At 37.0% G+C, this 17995-nt stretch overlaps 1 protein-coding gene across 8 annotated transcripts in view; it reads right to left on the bottom strand.

Moving 5' to 3' along the window:
- VPS13A (vacuolar protein sorting 13 homolog A) overlaps window positions 1-17742 on the bottom strand; it is a 102699-nt gene extending 84957 nt beyond the window's left edge. For 5 of the 8 annotated variants that reach the window (XM_032676940.1, XM_032676941.1, XM_032676942.1 and 2 more), the window contains exons 1-14: window positions 17583-17740; window positions 9497-9540; window positions 8944-8986; window positions 7917-8012; window positions 7531-7632; window positions 6768-6877; window positions 6451-6510; window positions 5387-5446; window positions 5089-5169; window positions 4611-4668; window positions 3041-3168; window positions 2721-2827; window positions 1898-2069; window positions 1483-1545 (exon numbers count right to left, since the gene is read on the bottom strand). In XM_032676940.1, coding sequence (XP_032532831.1) covers window positions 1483-1545; window positions 1898-2069; window positions 2721-2827; window positions 3041-3168; window positions 4611-4668; window positions 5089-5169; window positions 5387-5446; window positions 6451-6510; window positions 6768-6877; window positions 7531-7632; window positions 7917-8012; window positions 8944-8986; window positions 9497-9540; window positions 17583-17682 — 1224 coding nt within the window. In that variant the 5' untranslated portion in view covers window positions 17683-17740. Of the gene's footprint in view, window positions 1-1482; window positions 1546-1897; window positions 2070-2720; window positions 2828-3040; window positions 3169-4610; window positions 4669-5088; window positions 5170-5386; window positions 5447-6450; window positions 6511-6767; window positions 6878-7530; window positions 7633-7916; window positions 8013-8943; window positions 8987-9496; window positions 9541-17582 lie in introns of all 8 variants that reach the window. The other 3 variants (XR_004354829.1, XM_032676945.1, XM_032676946.1) reach the window with 1 other exon arrangement.
- Window positions 17743-17995: the final 253 nt, after the last annotated feature.

Raw genomic sequence — 17995 nt, 5'->3', positions numbered from 1 at the left:
AAGGCAACCTGTCAGGACACCTAGCTAATAGGAGATTTTCCTCTTTTAAGTACTTTGAATCCTTTTTCAGAGGTATGACCTGATAATAGTAACACAGATGGGTGCTGACAGATAGGTGAAGACAGAACACAGTAGAATCACCATGACCTGATTTTCAATACTTTCAAATATATTTCAATAACCAGCTAGCAGATCTTTTAAGATGCTCTTTAATGCTTCTCGAATACAATCCTTAAAGCCCAAACAACCGAAAATTCATTCACTTGCAACCTACTTCTAAGCATTACAGAAACCTATCTTAAACCTCAGAATTTGAAGATAGTCAGGAATGCGATATGACATAACCTTTCGTAAGCAGCATAGTCACACTGGGGAAAAGAAGAATAAAACTAGATAGAAAATACTTCAGGATTTCCCTCACCTTGCAAAAAGTTTGAGGAGAGAGATAAACCAAAAGAAACTACAAAGTACAGGATAAAAATATTCCAAAATCAAATGAGAACTACAAGAAGACAAAAAACCCCTTCTTGTGAAAAGCAGTCCAATTCAGCCAAACAACTGAAGGGGAGGATCATGAATGTGTCTTCTGTAAAAGTCTGGATAATGATGACACCAAAAGGAAAAATCACATGTACAGATTCGTCTTCAGAGTTTTGGGTTAGAAGTGCAATATCTATTACTGCAGCAATTGCATTCACACCATATTTAATATACTCCACACCCCTCAAAAAAAAAAATCAAATTGCTTTCAAGCACTGCCATAAGCAGTCACTGAAATTCATGAAGTTTAATTATTATTATTTTCAGATCAAAAACTTCATAGTCTACTTACTTTTAGTTACCTTGATTATTAATGTAGAAACATTTCAGAAAATTTATAAAAATTTCACTTCAGTGTCCTAGAATGATACTCAGCCACTACTGAAAACTAGGCAGTATGTTAACCTAGGAAAACTGAGGCTAACAAATTAAGTGTAGCTTATTAACACATTATCTTGCCTAATTGTGATAATCTACTTAAATGTTTTCCGCATTTGTGGTATTCTGAATAGTAACATTGCAAAGAGTCAACACATAACAGATGTTCAGTCTACATAATAAGGTACCATGAAGGAAAAGAATAAACTAGTAGTCTACTGTTGGGGGATGCAGGGACCATGGAGTTTTGGATATAATTGCTTCCTACTTGACCACTGTCACGTTTTGACCATATTTTCCACAGCAGATCTTCCTCATCACATGTGGAAAGAAATTTATCCCAGATCAGTCACTCTGAAGAAGCAGTATATGGAATTACTTAATTTTTGCACAATTACAAGCTGAAAGTAACTATGCCTTATAGTAGAAACCATGAAATATTAGGAAAATTGAAAGACTGTATGATACACAATTCAATTACTAGATCTAAAATCCATCTGCTGGAAATCTCCACAACCTCATGTTTCAGTTACTCTTGGACTAATTTAAATTATGGAATTTTACCTCAACTTCTGCTTGTTGCCTTGCTAGAGTGATGTTAAAAATATCCAAGGCCTTTTCTAATTCCTGGAAAAGAGGTGAGAAATTATTTTTTGACTATTTCCTTTTGTTACATGTCACAGCTCAGTTTTACAGTGAACAATTCAATTTATGCAACCTAAGTTATTTTGCTCAATCTGAAAACTTAAACCTGGAAAAGAAAAGCACATCAAGTTTTTCTTTCCCGAAGTTTCTAATTTAAAAAATTACCTCCTATGTTTGTTAATACCACTAACAGAAAAAGGTAGTGATGTAGGTACAAGTATGGCCACTGAAAATTTTATTTTAAATTAGAACTGACTTAAAAATATGTAAACATTTAACTTTAAACAAATATCAAGATGAACACTATTAAATCCTTCAATAGAAAATTACTAACCTCCAACAATTTCAAGATTTCTTCATCAGGTTTTCTTGATGTTATCTTTGTTTTATACATCTCTTTATAGTTTTTCACTTGCTTCCTGTGGTGTCGAATATGTTCCCATGACCACATTTGGAGCTTAGGTTGAACATTTACTTCAAGGATGCCATAAATAACATACTGCCACCTGAAAGCAAAGACAAATGAAGTATAGCTTACATTTCTTTGAGTATACAGAAAAGACTTCTGAGCTTTGCAGACTATTAATGAATACAACTCCAAGCTGTGAAGAGTGGTATCTCATGTCTAATATTGCACTTCTGATCAGTGGAGGAACTTAAGGCAGGTTGCTGTTTTCTAAAATTAAAAGGTAACTGTGTATGAAAAATACTCACAAATATGCATGTATGTGTGAAAATAATAAAAATATATTTGTAAGGAATCTTCTGAAATCAAATTTTTGTCATCTAATTTGAAAAAGTTGGCCTATTTTTAGGTATATTTTCTTGTAATAGTACCTAACATACAATGGGGGGGCATTCATTAAAAGAGTGTTACGGTATTAAAATACTGTAAGACATAAGTTCCTGAAAATGACCTTTAAGACAGCAATCATAGGCTTTCAAGTATTGCGTCCTCAGCTTTCGTTTGAGATCGTCATCAATTTTTTATAGTACTAGCTTAAGAAAAACAAGTGAAAACAAAAGTAAAGACTTCCTTTTGAAGACTTCATTTCAGAAGAAAACTACTTCTAACCCCCTTAAGTAAGAAAAAATTCCTTGGTAATAATTTCAAATTAATAACTAACAAATTATTTTCAAAGTCTGAGACTGCATACCATGTCTTGGCGTTGTTGTGCAATGGAACATCAGGTCTGTATTTTCTGTATGGCAGATTTCGAGTCATCATATCAATAGACTCAAGAAGCTCCATAACACTGAAGTACTAAGCAAACAAATTCAAACCGAGAGTTATTATCTTTATGAGAACAACATGTATCAAGATTCCCTTTCAAGAGCAAATCAGTTACAAAGAAAAACAAGACTAAGTTGTTAACAGATTCTGTATGTCCACTGTAAAATTTCAGACTGCTTTTCTTATTCTCACAAACTAACTTCTTTACCACACTACATAAAACTTCAGAAAAATAGTTTATACCTGTGGCTTGTTGAATTCAACAGTTATATTCTGTAAGTTTACATCTAAATCCATTTTTGGTGATGAAAAGTCAATATCAGATCGAGGATTCATAAGGAGTTTGGCTCTAGCTGAAATTGGACGGAATACTAAAAAATACAAGTTGAAATAAAAAGTGCAATTAAATTATTTAAAACTATCATAAATTATACATATCTTAAATTATGCCAGATTATTAATTGTAAAACGCCAGACTTCAAAACATGAAGGACTCCAAAACAACTTAAAATATAATACAATTTATACTCATTTTTCAGTTTCATTCTGGCAACATTTGTGAAACAAATGTTTACAAAACATTACCACAAATTTTTCTGTATGCAGTATTACGTGCAGATGTTTCAATTACTAGTTTATATTTGTAAAAAATCTAATTTTTTTGGCTATGATATATTTATAGTACAAGACAGTTTCAAATATAGCATTTATTTCACTATATATAACTCATATTCTGTAAGAATTATTTTTTTTGTGTACTGATGATTTTTTGTTTGATAAATTATACTCACAATAGTGGATAAAACCAAACATTCCATATTTCTAAATCCAAGCCTAAATAGCATGGAAAAAAATCAATATGGATCCTACACAAAAAAAGACATCACAATATTAAAATATTCAGAGCAGAATTGTTTCATCGGTTCCACATTTTGGCAATATCAGGCATTCAAAGCCATGTTTATTTCAATATTTTCATCTGTTTCAGCAATTGATCCAACAATAAGAATTTGCATATTACTTGAATTTGTGTAAATCATATTTTTACCAAACAGAATTCTTTGTTTTCAACAGAGATAATGATAGGCTATCTACATAACAAATATTCCAAATTCCCTGAAAGGTTCATACAATTCAAAGATGCATTTTTGCAAGATGAAACCATATTTACACCAATTTACCTTTGCTTTTTTTAAATCCTGGATTATCCTACTTTTATCTAAACACCGTGTGTGGTAGCATTTCTACTAATTTTCTTTCTGTATTTTGCTCCCTAAGCTTCATTTTTTATGCTTCTTATATGTAAGTATTATGTTTGCTTTTACATCAAGTGACAGAATCAGACTTTGTGATCATTATCTTTCTACAAAAGTCTCAAACTAAAGAGTTGTCCTAAAAGAGGTCATTGCCATTCACCACAGTTTCAAACTTGTGTGATTACCGTATTCACCTCTAACGAAAAAAGATACTTCGCATAAAGCAGGTGACCTCAAAAACATACTCAAACCAATCTGATTCACAAAACTTACATCATACACATATTATTGCTAAACTTCTTAAGTAAAGGAATTAATCAGTGGAGGATTTTTGTATGACATTCCACTTGAATGATACTAACTCAAGACTCATTTTTATCAAGGCCTTTTTAAGGCTACAGATGTGGTACAGTATTCACTGTCAGAAAGACTGTTACCCTTACGGGACTAAACTGAAATCTTTACTAAGATTTTTGAGTAACAGCCAAAGTAGCAACCTCTGAGAGGCACTAAAAATCAGAATTAGGCATCTGTATCAGAAATAAAATACCACTTACCAAAATCATAACCTTCCGGAATCACACTGTGGCTGGCAACTCCCTGTTTTAAGTTAACCTACACACACAAAGGAGTTAAAAATAAGTTGCATTTTTATTTCCAGATAAAGTTTTAAAATATAAAGTGTTAGCAATTTATTATAGGTCTCAGATAATCCCTCTAACACACCATAAAGTTTAAAATACTTATCTATGTTTTAAACAGAATGTCTAATTTCAGTTAACAAAAATCTCTGAATAGTAGTAAGATGACCGTAAGTTGTGTAAATTTTGTAACTGGTAAAAGACTTTCTCTTTTTAAACTTCCTCACATAGGTGTTATACTTCCATAACATAAAAGCCTTAGCATGTACTATCCTAAAAATGCTTCTACTTACAAACAATACTGACATAAATGGAAGCAGAACTAAACATGAAACATGTCCTGTGTTTCCCAGATTCAACTAGAATACTAGATACAATCTCATGCTTTACTTACCAATGATTCATCAAAACCACCATGGTAAAACATCTCTGACTGCACATTCCAGTAAGCGAAAAGGTTATCCAGTCGTACAAGCTGAAAATACAACAGCACATATGTATTAACACCTACAAATTCTTGATTAGTTATTTGGATTTCACAAAGTCTGGATGAATAAAAATATTCAGAATGTTACTTTTATTTTAGAGCCTATATAGTTACATGTTTTCTTGGTCTTACATTCTGTGGAAGAAACTCCAATGCAGCTAGTTTTATTAACATTTCTTTCTTTAGCATACAGTTTATACTATACCTTGTAGAACAACTTGGCAGTTTCATCATGTAAACATGGATTCCAATTTTTATCTGAGGTCTGAAATGCAAATTATACAAAGTTACTCCAATATCTATAATTCACCAACATCTTATCATAACTGAAACAAACCATCATCATAATTAAACCCCATGGAAAATAATGGGACACCATCTTCTGATTTAAGGTGATTAATCCATTATTTTAAGTGTAAACTTTGTAAGGCTACTTCCCCTAAAAAATACATATGTGCACATGCAGGTTGCACACAAGAACCGAAGATACGATAAAATTCTGTTTTCAGTGCTTCAAACTGTTTTCCTTTACACCAATATCATTTTTAGGCATGCTCTTTGGATAGAGCTAAAGAAGGGATTGAATGCCTTTATAATTTTGGAAGTAATTAATTTTAGCTTGAGCCCAAAGAAAACCCTTAAATGTGCTAGGAACAAGCATTCACGAGACAACCATTATTTACTTAAACACATTTTCTTTAAGATTATCAGTTACTCAGCAAAAACTACTGAATCAGAGCAACTCAGGACAATTAGCATACTGCTTCCACTACATAATCTTCCGGAAAAAAAAAAATTTATATGGTCTGTGATGACTATTCTCAGCACTTCAAAGTGGAGCTTGCAGTTTGAAAATTGAGCTTCAGTTTGAAAAAAAGATGTCATACTTATTTTTTTTTGCTCTTTTTTCCCTGTTCCCTGTTATCAAGAATTAACTTCCTTTCTTGAAGCTCAAGGCAGTTTCAGCAAAATATTCATAGATTCCAAATAGTCCAAATCCGACAAAGTGGATTGGCAACCACAAAGTGCAGCAGGCAGAAGAATTTCCCCCTGAACATCTATTGTAATGATAGCACTTTATCTTTAATGGCACCCCTTCCACAATATTTATGTTGAATTCAATAAGCCAAGTAGTTACCATTGTGCATTGCTGATGATTACAGGTATATTTTCATTAGACAGCATGTTACCAGAAAGCACAAAAATGTAACTTAATCTACTGGTATATATCGACATGCTTTTTAGATAAACAATGAAAAATAAAAATACCTGCAAACTTAGATTCTGAAGTGAAATCCCAAATGACAAAGGGTTATTCCGATTTGTGATCTAATAGAGCAGGGGGAAATACAAAAAAAGGATTATTTCATAGTCTATAAGATACAGTTAACTAATAATTTAAGTATCTTTATGTTTTGGTATGAGCTTTTTATCAGTTTTTCTTTTTCTTTAGACTATGAAAATGCCACAGCTTTATTAAGATTCTCTCAACATGGAAAACAACTAGGAGAAAAGAAATCAGACAGGTTCCTAATTTCATGTTACACTGCACAACCCTTTATGCTAAGATATACAAAAGTACTTACATCATCTTCATAGCGAATATGGATGTTGGAAATTTTCAGCTGAAGATTTTTGATGACCTGAGTAACTAGTTTTTCTACAAAAGTGTCTTGTGTCTCCTCTTTTACTTTATCTAAAAGAAAATAATTTGATATTTTATTTACATTATTTTTAAAACTAGACAAAACAATAACATAATAAAGTTTGCATGATAAATGTCTGATTTTCTATTCCATTGTACTCTAGTTGTATAAAAACATGTTCGCTCAGTATAATCTGAAATATTTATATCCTCAGACTAAAACGTTTCACTGCTTTATTACTTGCTGCATGAAGAACCAGGTAGTTCAAAAGTATGATTTGCACCCACCAATGTTCAAGGGGCCAATAAAAATTTCTTAAAAGTACCAAAAGTCAAATTTAAAGAGCAGACTTATCAAAAAACAAAATAAACAGAATGTTTAAAAGGTTGTAATTGTAACAATTTTTGCTACTGGAAACAAAGTTAAATTGTTTCTTATGAAAGAAGAGGAAACAAAATGTCAGGCAACATCTGACACAAATAAGCAGTATTCCAAAAGCTCCACTTAGACCTTGTCAATACCTGAACCCTTTTATTTTCAGGATCCCAGTTCTGCAGTAATAATGGCAGTTACAGTTAAACTGTAACTAACAAGTTTTTAAGTATCCAAACAGGAATCTAGAAGACTTTGACAAAGTCTGCATCTTTCTGGATTAAAATACAGAAAGAAATAGCATCACTTTCTTAACTTTTCCCACTCTTACCTTGGTTAGCTATCTTCTGCTTTGCTTCCTCTATCCTTTGCAATTCCCTTTGTCTTGCTTCCAAGAACTGCCTGGCTTCTTTTTCAGCATCATATTTTATGCCTAAATGCACAATGTAAAAAAGTATAATACCAGAAAAACCTAACGCATTTTCTTAAAGATGGTGTTTCAAAAGCAGTAATTTTTACATTTTCATAACACTTACATAACAGCAAAAAATTAGGTGATGAAATGCAAATTAATTAAAGGCATCCATTCCACTATCTGATTGGATTTGCTAGAAGTATCTACTAGGAATCAAGCTCATTCAAATATCATCAACCTATTCCAGATACTTATGAAATCCCAGCAATCTACATCCACATTAATTTACTACATTAACTTACTGGCTGTGGGCACAATAAGCAAATAAACTCCATCAAGAACTGCTTCAACAGGTTGAGTATAAAGGTTTTGCCATGGAATCTGTAGGTTAAGTTTACCTAGAAACACAGAAGAAAAAGGTTGAGGTATACAGTTAAATAGTTGACTGGGAAAAAAATTAGAAATATAATTGACATTAAACAAAAAATCTTTGAACAATTATTACACCGGACAGAAAAAGAAACAGTGCATCTGAGGCAATGTCCTTCAGGTTGTATTATTTTTTACACAACACACAAATAAACATGAGGCAAGTTTTTCCAGGAGCAAAACTATCAAGTCTCTAGATCCTCTCCTTACTCACAAGAATTATATTCCCTCTTCATAACAGCAACCTCTCTCTCCTTGCAAATCCGCTGCACCACCCTCAGGAACAAGAAAAGCACATGGGCAGATCATACATCATCAGTCAGTTAAATACTATGTTTTGTGAACACAGGGATCCTGAGGTTACAGCATCTCTCATTCTTCATCCAAGCACCAATTTTAATAAAATATTAAATCAGTCACTGGGAAATACATATTTCCAGGGTAGATTTGAAGGAAGTATAACAGCTTCACACTTAGTTTGCTTTAAGGAACCACTAACTTTTACAAGACAATCAACCTGCAATGAGAAAACTTTTCATTTTAGCAAAAACAAGGAAGGAGGATGGAAAGGGAAGTGAAAGGCAAAAATCAGTTGTGGAGTCTTGCTAAGACAAGGAATGAGATCCAGTCCTGCCCAATTGCTAATTTTTGCTGTGTTGGGCTCTTTTCTCACTAACATTGAAGTGATTAAACAAGACTCCACTATATTTTAACTTTACCATCTCAGAAAAGGAGCCATCAAACAGGGATTTTTTCCAGAAGAGACAAACTTCAGAGCACACAAAGTATGCAATTCAAGGAAGTGAGGAAATTACTTGCTTAAGATGCCTGAGTGACTTGCAAGGAAAAGCAGTATGTTTAGAAACTCTCGCATGGGTACATGATAAAAATGTAACTTACCAATATGTCCTACTTTAACTTTAAATGGCACATCCATCTGACTCTGAAAGAAAACAGTTCAGAAAATTTAAGCTCAATTCAGCAACTTGTGAAATGTTGTCATGCAGGAAAAGACATTATGACAACCTTAACAACAAATTTACCTTTCGACCACTGAAAAAAAAATTCAATATAATAGATAAGCAAACATTAGGCTACCCATTTAGACTGTTGAGCCATGCTAGGCTAAACACATTCCCAAGAGCAAGTTTCTAGGTTCACGAGCTATAGGAAAAAAAGATCTTCCAGTATTCCTTTTGACCTAAACATATTCTTTTAGCAATTGCAGAGAGTTCTCTCATGTAAAAAAAAAAAAAAAAAGGCATATACTTTCACCTTTAAATTTAATCTAAAATTAATCAAATAATCCACACAGGTGTACAGAAAACAAACCAGTAAGCTTCCACTTAAAAGACAGAGTATCCTAAAATAAGAACTAAAAAATGCCCACCAAACCCAAAACATTGTTCATGAATAATTTTTTCATGTTATATTTTTATTTTCACTAGCTTACCAAGGCATTTTCTTTTATTTCCAGATTGTTCAGTGCTACAGCTCCTAAAAGAAAAGAAGCCAATAAGTAAAACTGCAATAAGAAAAGTAGTAGTGGTGCATACTAAACATCCCGAAGTCTGAATCAGTGGGTTACAGAAGTCCAGAAAATACAGGGGTTGATGTGTATGTCTTAAACATCAGTAGCCAGATAGCCGTGGAGCCAATCAGGAATTGCTGGTAAGAACATACCATGAGAAAAAACAGGATGCGAAAGGAAAAGAGGGCCATACAGAGGTAAGGCAGAACTCTTCTGGGATAAATGTCCATGATCTGGCTCCTGAAGATGAGCACAACACAGTACAGCACAAGTGTAGGAATGAGGTCAAGAAGTGGGCATGGACTGTTGGTCAAAGATCAATAAGTAGGGACCACCAAAGATCCCCAAAGCCCTCTGATCCATTCCAGAAAGGTCTGGAAGAACATACTGCACATGGTAACTCATTTGCATAGAAAACAAGAAACTTAACTCAAGGGTGAGGAAACCTTTACTATAAAATGGTATTCCCCCAAAGCTCAGGCACACATGTGCCCCAGGACCCTGGACATCACATCAGCTGCATTGACACTGGAGCCAGGACTGGTGATCTTTCTTCCTTTCTTTCTCTTACCCTCTCTTTTAATCTTTCTTCTCTTTCACCCTATCCCTTATTAAAAATATACCATCATGTGTTTATATTATAAAGGACTAACTTATAACAATTTCCATGCTGTGTGTATAGTTTAATAATAAAACTTTGTAAGTTTTTACAGACAGTGACTTCTGTTGTTCTTTTTTGACCATAGGCAACTATGAATCTTGGGTGCTCTCTTCCCCTTTATGGTGGGGTGCCACAGTGGTCCACAACCTGTGGTCTCAGACTCTTTGCTGTGGAAAATATCCATAATCTACACCTCAAATATCCACGAAAGATGATTAAGACTAGACTGTTCATTTATGCTACAAAATAATACCTGAGATTTTCTCATGGAGCTTGTATACCCATGAAAAAGAATCTGAGATTCTGCAAAGTAAAAACGTTGGAAATTAAACATTTTTGTAAGGACCCATCTTGAAATTAAAAGTTTGCTTCTTTTTCCTCAACCATCTGCTTCCCATGCTTGTAGAAATCCAGCAAAATTATCTGTTAGTGAATTTTTAGCTCTCAAAAATTTTACATTTGCAAGTTTTATTTATAAGCTTACAAAAGTTCCCAGGAAGCATTTTAGTAATCTAACGTTTAAATGTCTTAGGACAAAAATTAACTTCAGTACACTGTGAATGAAGAAAATTTGAATTGCAAGATCGGTTTTTACCATATACTTCACATCAGACACTTGCCATAACAAAGAAACACTGGAAGGGACCTGAAAAGTCACAATTTAAAAAACACGCATGTAATCTGAAGCAATGTCGTCTTCAAATTCTACAAGATGGATGGAGCTTCTGAAACGGTTACTTTAAAATTAATTGTACAGTGTTAATGCATGCACATGGAACAGACACCTGATACAACTGAGCAGGGACACCAATGAGATTCAGTAAACCAGAAGCAGATTACAGGCCTGGAAAGGAATACTATTTGAGATTACAAATAAAGATTGAATTGACCTAAAATGTTTTTCTTTTGGGATTCATGTTAGAAATGGCAAAACATAGGGGGAAACGGGAGGTCTAACTGCAAGAAATATTCTTGCAGTTATGTAGTACTAATGGCATTAAACAACTGCTCAAAGTACTACCAATTTTGAGAAATTGGACCCAAACCTCAAAAATTAATACATTAGAAGAGTTGGGTCAAGTTGTTGAACAGTTCCAGAGGAGTTGATCAGGTAAACTAAACCATCCATCTTGTAGCATTCACAAAACACTATGAATTTTTTAATGTTTTTAATTTTTTCATTGCTATGATTTATAATCACTTTCCAGTAGAACTCTATACATCTGACATATCATTGAATCACAAAACATGCTGAGTTGGAAGGGACCCATCAGGATCATCAAGTCCAACTCTTGACCCCACACAGGAACATGCCCAAGAGTCACATCATGTGCCTGAAAGTTTCATCCAAATGCTTCTTGACCTTTGTCTGGCTTGGTGCTGTGACCATTTCCATGGGGAGCCTGTTCCAGTGCCCAACCATCCTCTGAGTGAAGAACATTTTTCTAGTATCCAATCCAAACCTCCACTGACACAACTTCAGGCCATTCCCTCGAGTCCTGTCACTGGCCACCACAGAGAAGAGATCAGTGCCTGCCCCTCCTCTGCCCCTCACGAGGAAGTTCTAGACTGCCATGAGGTTTCCCCTCAGTGTCCTCCTCTCCAGGCTGAACACACCAAGTGACCTCAGCTGCTCCTCATACAGCTTCCCCTCAAGGCCCTTCACCATCTTCGTTGCCCTCCTTTGGACACTCTCTAAGAGCTTAATATCTTTCCCATGTTGTGGTGCCCAAAACTACACACAGTACTCAAGGTGAGTACCCCCAGATCCCTTTCTACAGCACTGCTTTTCAGCATCTCTTCCCCAGTCTATACAAACATTCAGGGTTGCCTCAAGTGCAGAATCTGGCACTTGTCCTTGTTGAACCTCATATGGTTGGTGATTGCCCAGTCCTCTCATTTGTCGAGGTCTCTCTGCAGGGCCTCCCTGCCTTCAAGGGAGTCAACAGCTCCTCCCACTTTTGTGTCATCTGCAGACTTACTTAGCAACCGTTCTAGTCCTGCATTCTATCATTTAAAAAGATGTTGAAGAGCACAGGGCCCAAGATGGAGCCCTGTGGAACCCCACTAGCGACAGGTTACCAGTCTGATGTCACCTCATTCACTATTACCCTCTGTGCTTGATCCATGAGCCCACTGCTCACCCACCACATGATGTGTTTACCCAGTTGTGTGCTGGACCTTTTGTCCAGTAGAATCTTGTGAGATACATTATTGAAAGCTTTAATGAAATCAAAAAAGATTACATCAACTGGCTTCCCTTGATCAACTAGGTGGGTTATATAACAGGAAATCAGGTTGGATAAGCAGGACTTCCCTCTCATGAAGCTATGCTGGCTGTGACCAATGACCAATGCTGACATCAGCCTTTTCAGAGAAATACTACATGCAGAAGGATGTTTTTTGATATTTGGTGACTCTGCTTTTAAGCCTTACGATACATACATCTTGCCAGGAAGAATAGAAAAGAGAAAAAAAATATACAGGTAAAGACAGCATTCCCAACAATAGGCTATAACTACTCTAGTAACTATAACTTACATAGTCTTTGTGGGTAACAATAAGGTGACAGTTTTATATATCACTGGGTTCAATTCTATTCTAAACTTATTCCCTGATAAAGTTTACTCTGCAGAGACTATTTTAACACTAAAAAAACCCTATTTGCTTCTCCAAGAAGACATCACTAATTGCAATTATATTCATAGCAAGTAATCCTAATGGTATCCAGAGCAAAGGTTCAGGCTTGTAACCAAATTACCAGGCGCAACAGGCCACAACATGTAATTTCTGCATGTCAGTTGAGCCATGTTAAAAACACTGACATGGAAACCTTAAGACTATACAACACATGAAGCAGTTTAACTAGGTTGAATTTCTTCACTGATTGCTAAGTCAACATGCCCTCTCATTTATCAAGGGTCTGACACACGACACATTTCAGCTGAGGCACAATTACTTAAGTTAAAATAATTTGGGGGCCCTGATGCTTCCAAAACCAAAGTAAGGATTATCTTAAGCAATTTACAAACAATACTTTGTGATGGCATAATTATTTCTCATTTTACCTGAGCACATCATAATGGCAGAGAATAAACATGGTATCGGTAATGTTTCAAACACAAAGACTTTGACAATTCTACATCAAATGTTGGGATTTGGAAGTGCGGTACATAATTCTTCACTGTTTTTCCTATACTTATGATTTTACAGTTAAAAAGTTTAAGGTTTTAGTAAAATCATTAGAAAAGATAGCTATTAGTAAAACTCAAAATATCTCATTTTAGTACAAAATCACTGAAACACATTTATTAAAATATAACAGTTTACTTACAAAAACCTTGATTGAGGGTCTGACCACAGTGAATGGACTATCAAAGCACAGAAAAGGCTAACAAAAGAGGTGCTGTGTTTTGTATATTTAGGTAACCTTTCTTTTTCCTACACTTGAGAGAGAACATAAGAGATTGACTAAACATTCCTATTTCCAAAGCCACCACACCTTGGAAAGCTTGCACTCACACTCACAATCTAAAATGCAGCTACTGACCCTGTCAGTATTCTCTTTGATTGCCAAAATTTAGTCTTTATCACACTCAGCCATTTCACTTGCAATGAAACATAGATTTGAGCGCAACTGTACTGAATCCTGACTGCTCTGTTGGGGGTAGGAGGCAAAAAAACCAAAAGCCCTCATAAATAGAAACAGAAAAATCAAGGAGGCTTGTTACAGGACATAACACAGCTAATGAATTTTACTATCTCGGAGCACTGACAATAGACTTTAATTGCAAGAATACAAAAATACATCAGGATTTGATTGTTTGTTTCTGTTGTTGGTTGGTTGGGGTTTTTTTGGTAGGGGTGGTGTACCCCTGTTGGGAGCAATTGGATGTTTCAATGACAGAAATGCATCCAGTGCATGGTTGAAAATTACTCAATTAAGCAACCTTGAAAACTGTACATACAAGTAGTTGGAGTTGTATAAATATCTAGGTTTAAACATGTAGGTTAGCAGCCAAAACAATAATAAAAGCCAGAACATTTATAAATACTTATAGCACAGTCTGGGATTTACTTAGGCTACACTATAAAACAAATTCTTATGTTTACTGATCTCTAGACATTGTAAACAATTCAACAAAAGCAAACAGTTGTCAAAATACTGGAATAAACAGGCTTATAGTTTTCATTTTAGATACTCAAAATAACGTCACAGATTTGAGTGCATGAACCAATGTCTACTACCAAGGATTTAGCTTGCAAGAAGTAACACTCAGTAAACACAGTAACACTCAGTAAACCATTTCACCAAAGAGGCCTAACTGAAATTTTGTTATGGTTGTAAACAGAAGTTAGAGGGCAAAGAAAATTAATCCACATAAAAATCCGCAGATTTTACCTAATTAATCTGTGCTGTCTTGTAAATAAGAGGTGGGGAGAAGGAAGGCAGATGAGAGAAACAGAGATGAAAGATCAGAAACTGAAAACACCTCAGCTGGAATCTGATCAATACCCAACACTCCTGCTCACATATTTCAACAGCATTTCTACTTTTTACCAACAGCATTGTCAGCTTGTGAACCCTCCTGACCACTTCATACTGTCTTTGCCAGGCTTTTCCTACTTATGTTTATGCTGATAATTATTCCTGTTTAAACAGGTCATTAAAGGTAGAAAAAATTATTAGATATTATTCATCCCCCAAGTGAATTCAAATTACCATTATGTAAGGAGAGGGGGGGTGCTTGCATCTGCTATATGCTTGCACCTGTGCAACGCTCTAGTACTCAAAAAGCAGTGGCCATTTGTTAGAAGGAAAAAAAACCAAACCAACAAACCAAAAACCCCAAACACACAACTTGCCTTTTTTTTTTAATCACTACTAGAACGTTTAATAGATTTAGGAAAATTTAATTTCAATACTACATGATTTATGTAAAATTTAGCAGTTTTATCATGACACACAAACACTGCATGGAAACACACAGCTGTAATGGAAATGCTTTGGGAGCATGCAGGCAACCACGAAAAACTATGAAGTTTACACAAAATATGAAGACAAAAAATAGTGGTGATTTTTTTTTTAAAAGACCTTAGTTCCAGAATTTTAGTAAACAGCCAGCCAAAAAAATTATCAGTAGACTTCAGATACACTGTGAGTGTTGGAATCTGCTAATCAATGATGCACTCCATATAAAAACAGTACTCTACTGCTATTACTACTAATAGTTACTGCCTTTTGGCTAGCAGAATGCAATTTCTAGGTCCTTTGAGATATTTGGAATGAAAGAAATGTTGCAGATGCACAGACCATTTAACACAGTTTAAACTGCAAAAAAGCATAATGCAGTAGACCAGGAAAAAAATAAACTCCTAAGGTGATGCTTCACCTATGCTACACAGCAGTTCTGGGTGTCTTAGAGCAAGACACAGATAGTTTTATATACCCATTTTCACAATAAGCAAGTAAACAGGCTGTGTAGAGAAAAAAATTGTTTTGCTGTAGTACACAAGCACTGTTCTGAGAAATGAGAAATTTCATTTGAATAAAAATATACTAAAGCCTCTAAAAAATAAGAACTACTTGAAAAGGCAATAATAAAAACAAAATCAAGTTACATGTACATTAAAAAAAACCACCTGAATATCAAAACTCCAGAGTAAAATTTATTGAGATTTAATTAAAAAAAAATAAGCAAGACAGTTAAAGTCCATCTAATCTCATAAGAATTGCCTCACAGAGGCATAAGCTGCCATGAGTAACCACCAGCAATCTACAGAGCAAGAAAAATAAACTTTTCTTTTTTTGTAATGTATAAATGTTGCCCAAAAGATTTACACATTGTTCCATATCTTACATTAAATATTCTACCTGCCTTCCCTCAACTGAAAGAAACTATGACAACTTCAGAACTTCAGTACACAGATCAAATAATTAGGATGACACAGTTTTGCTGAAAGATACACTAAATCAAACCTTTCAAATAAGACTCTCTTAATCAGTAATGGATATGCTATATTGAGCCTTACTGCTATAGATCAAGGACTACTACCTTCTCTCCAGCACTTACCTGTCATGTTGCAGTGTTAAGACTCCATATAGAGACTGAACTTTATGAAGATGCTACAAAAGCCTTGACTAACTGACAGAAAATTACTGCAGATATGAAACCAAATAAGGATGTCATTTTGGAAAACAGAAGCATGAAAACAAAAATGTCCATGATTCAAAAAGTTCCAGGAGAAGCTTACAAAATCTGATTAATGTATATGAGTATCTAAGAATGGATTTGCACGTAGGGAATACCTCGAGGGTGCTTCACACCTACAGATGTATGAACACACCTGTAAAAAACCCTGAACCCCTGTGTTTGCTTTTGCTGACGCTACAGACACCTGGAATGCACCCTGGAAGTGGTCGCTTCGTCGCTGCACACGTCTGTGCCTGATAGACCTTTGATACTGTTTTCTTGTACCTACTGAAGGGACCTCAAGAAAGTACATTCAAACAGAACACTCCTGCCTTCACAACTGGCATGTTAATTTAATTCTATAGACCACTGCCTACCTCGCCTAGTACAGCTGGTCATCACCTCTGCAAACATCAAGGCAGGCTTTACTCCTGGGTTTTTAAGGCTAAAAGTGACAAATATTGTAGACCTACAGAAGACAGCACCAAGACGAGACGGGACGTCACTGCCGTTCGCAGAGAGGCCACTCACTCCCGCGAGCACGACCCTGACACTCAAATACCATCCAAACCCCTGGAGTTTATGCTCAGTTCATTTCCGGGCGGGGAAACCGCCCGTACGCCAGTTTCACATTCCCGCAGAGCCGGGTCAGGCTCCCAGCTCCAAGCTGCCCGCCCAGTCCTTCCAAACTTTACGCGACCGCCAGAAGCACCGCGGCCAGCGAAGGTCCGCCCCATCAGCAGAGACCACGGGCTGCCCATGACTCCCTGGGTTTCTCTTTGCCCCCCGCCAGCTGTTTCCCCACAGCTCCTCCTGCCCGGCCGCTCCCTGCTGTCGCAGGCGGCGGTCCCGCGCCCACCGCGGACACCGCCTCCAGCCCGCCCGCCCCCACGGCTATTTTTAAGCTGCAGGCAGGTGGAGCGGCGGCTCAGCTGTCGGGCAGGCGGTCCAGCACGGCTCAGTACGGCCCTGCTTGGCTCGGCAGGCCCGGCCCGGCCCGGCTCGGCTCGGCTCGGCTCGGCTCGGCTCGGCACCACCCCGGGACACCGCCCGGGGACACCGCCCCAGCCTCTCCCTCCTGCGGGCGGCAGGGCGAGCCCGGACGGGCAGGAAGGGACGCAGCGGCAGCAAGGGAAGGCAGACAGGCCCATACCTCCCCAGATGCCCAGCTTCAGCTGGGAGCTGTCCAAGTTCACCACGTAGTCGCCGAGGAAACGGTTCAGAACGTCCACGACCAGCGACTCAAACACCATCTTGCCCCGGCACCACCAGCAGCAGCGCCGCCGCCCCGGCTCCTGCAGCTGCGCGGCCGATCGCACCGCCCCGCGGCCCGGGGGGGCGGCTCCGCGCTGCCCTCGCCCCGCCGCCTCCCCTGCGCGCCGGGGAGGAAGGGGCGCGGCTTGGCCCAGGCTACGGGAGCCGGTGGGGGCCTCGCACTTCGGCGTGCCTCGGCCCGGTCTTTCCCGTGGACTCTCCGTACGTACAGAGATTCTGAGGGGAAATGCAGGGGTTTCGCGCTAGCTGCTCTTGTTTGCTTGTAAGGTGTGAGTTAACACAGAATCTGTC

The sequence above is a fragment of the Chiroxiphia lanceolata genome, chromosome Z (assembly GCF_009829145.1).
Source record: "Chiroxiphia lanceolata isolate bChiLan1 chromosome Z, bChiLan1.pri, whole genome shotgun sequence".
In the NCBI taxonomy this organism is placed as follows: Eukaryota; Metazoa; Chordata; class Aves; order Passeriformes; family Pipridae; genus Chiroxiphia; species Chiroxiphia lanceolata.
Note: the sequence above shows the minus strand (reverse complement) of the source record. Positions and strands in the feature narration are given on the sequence as shown.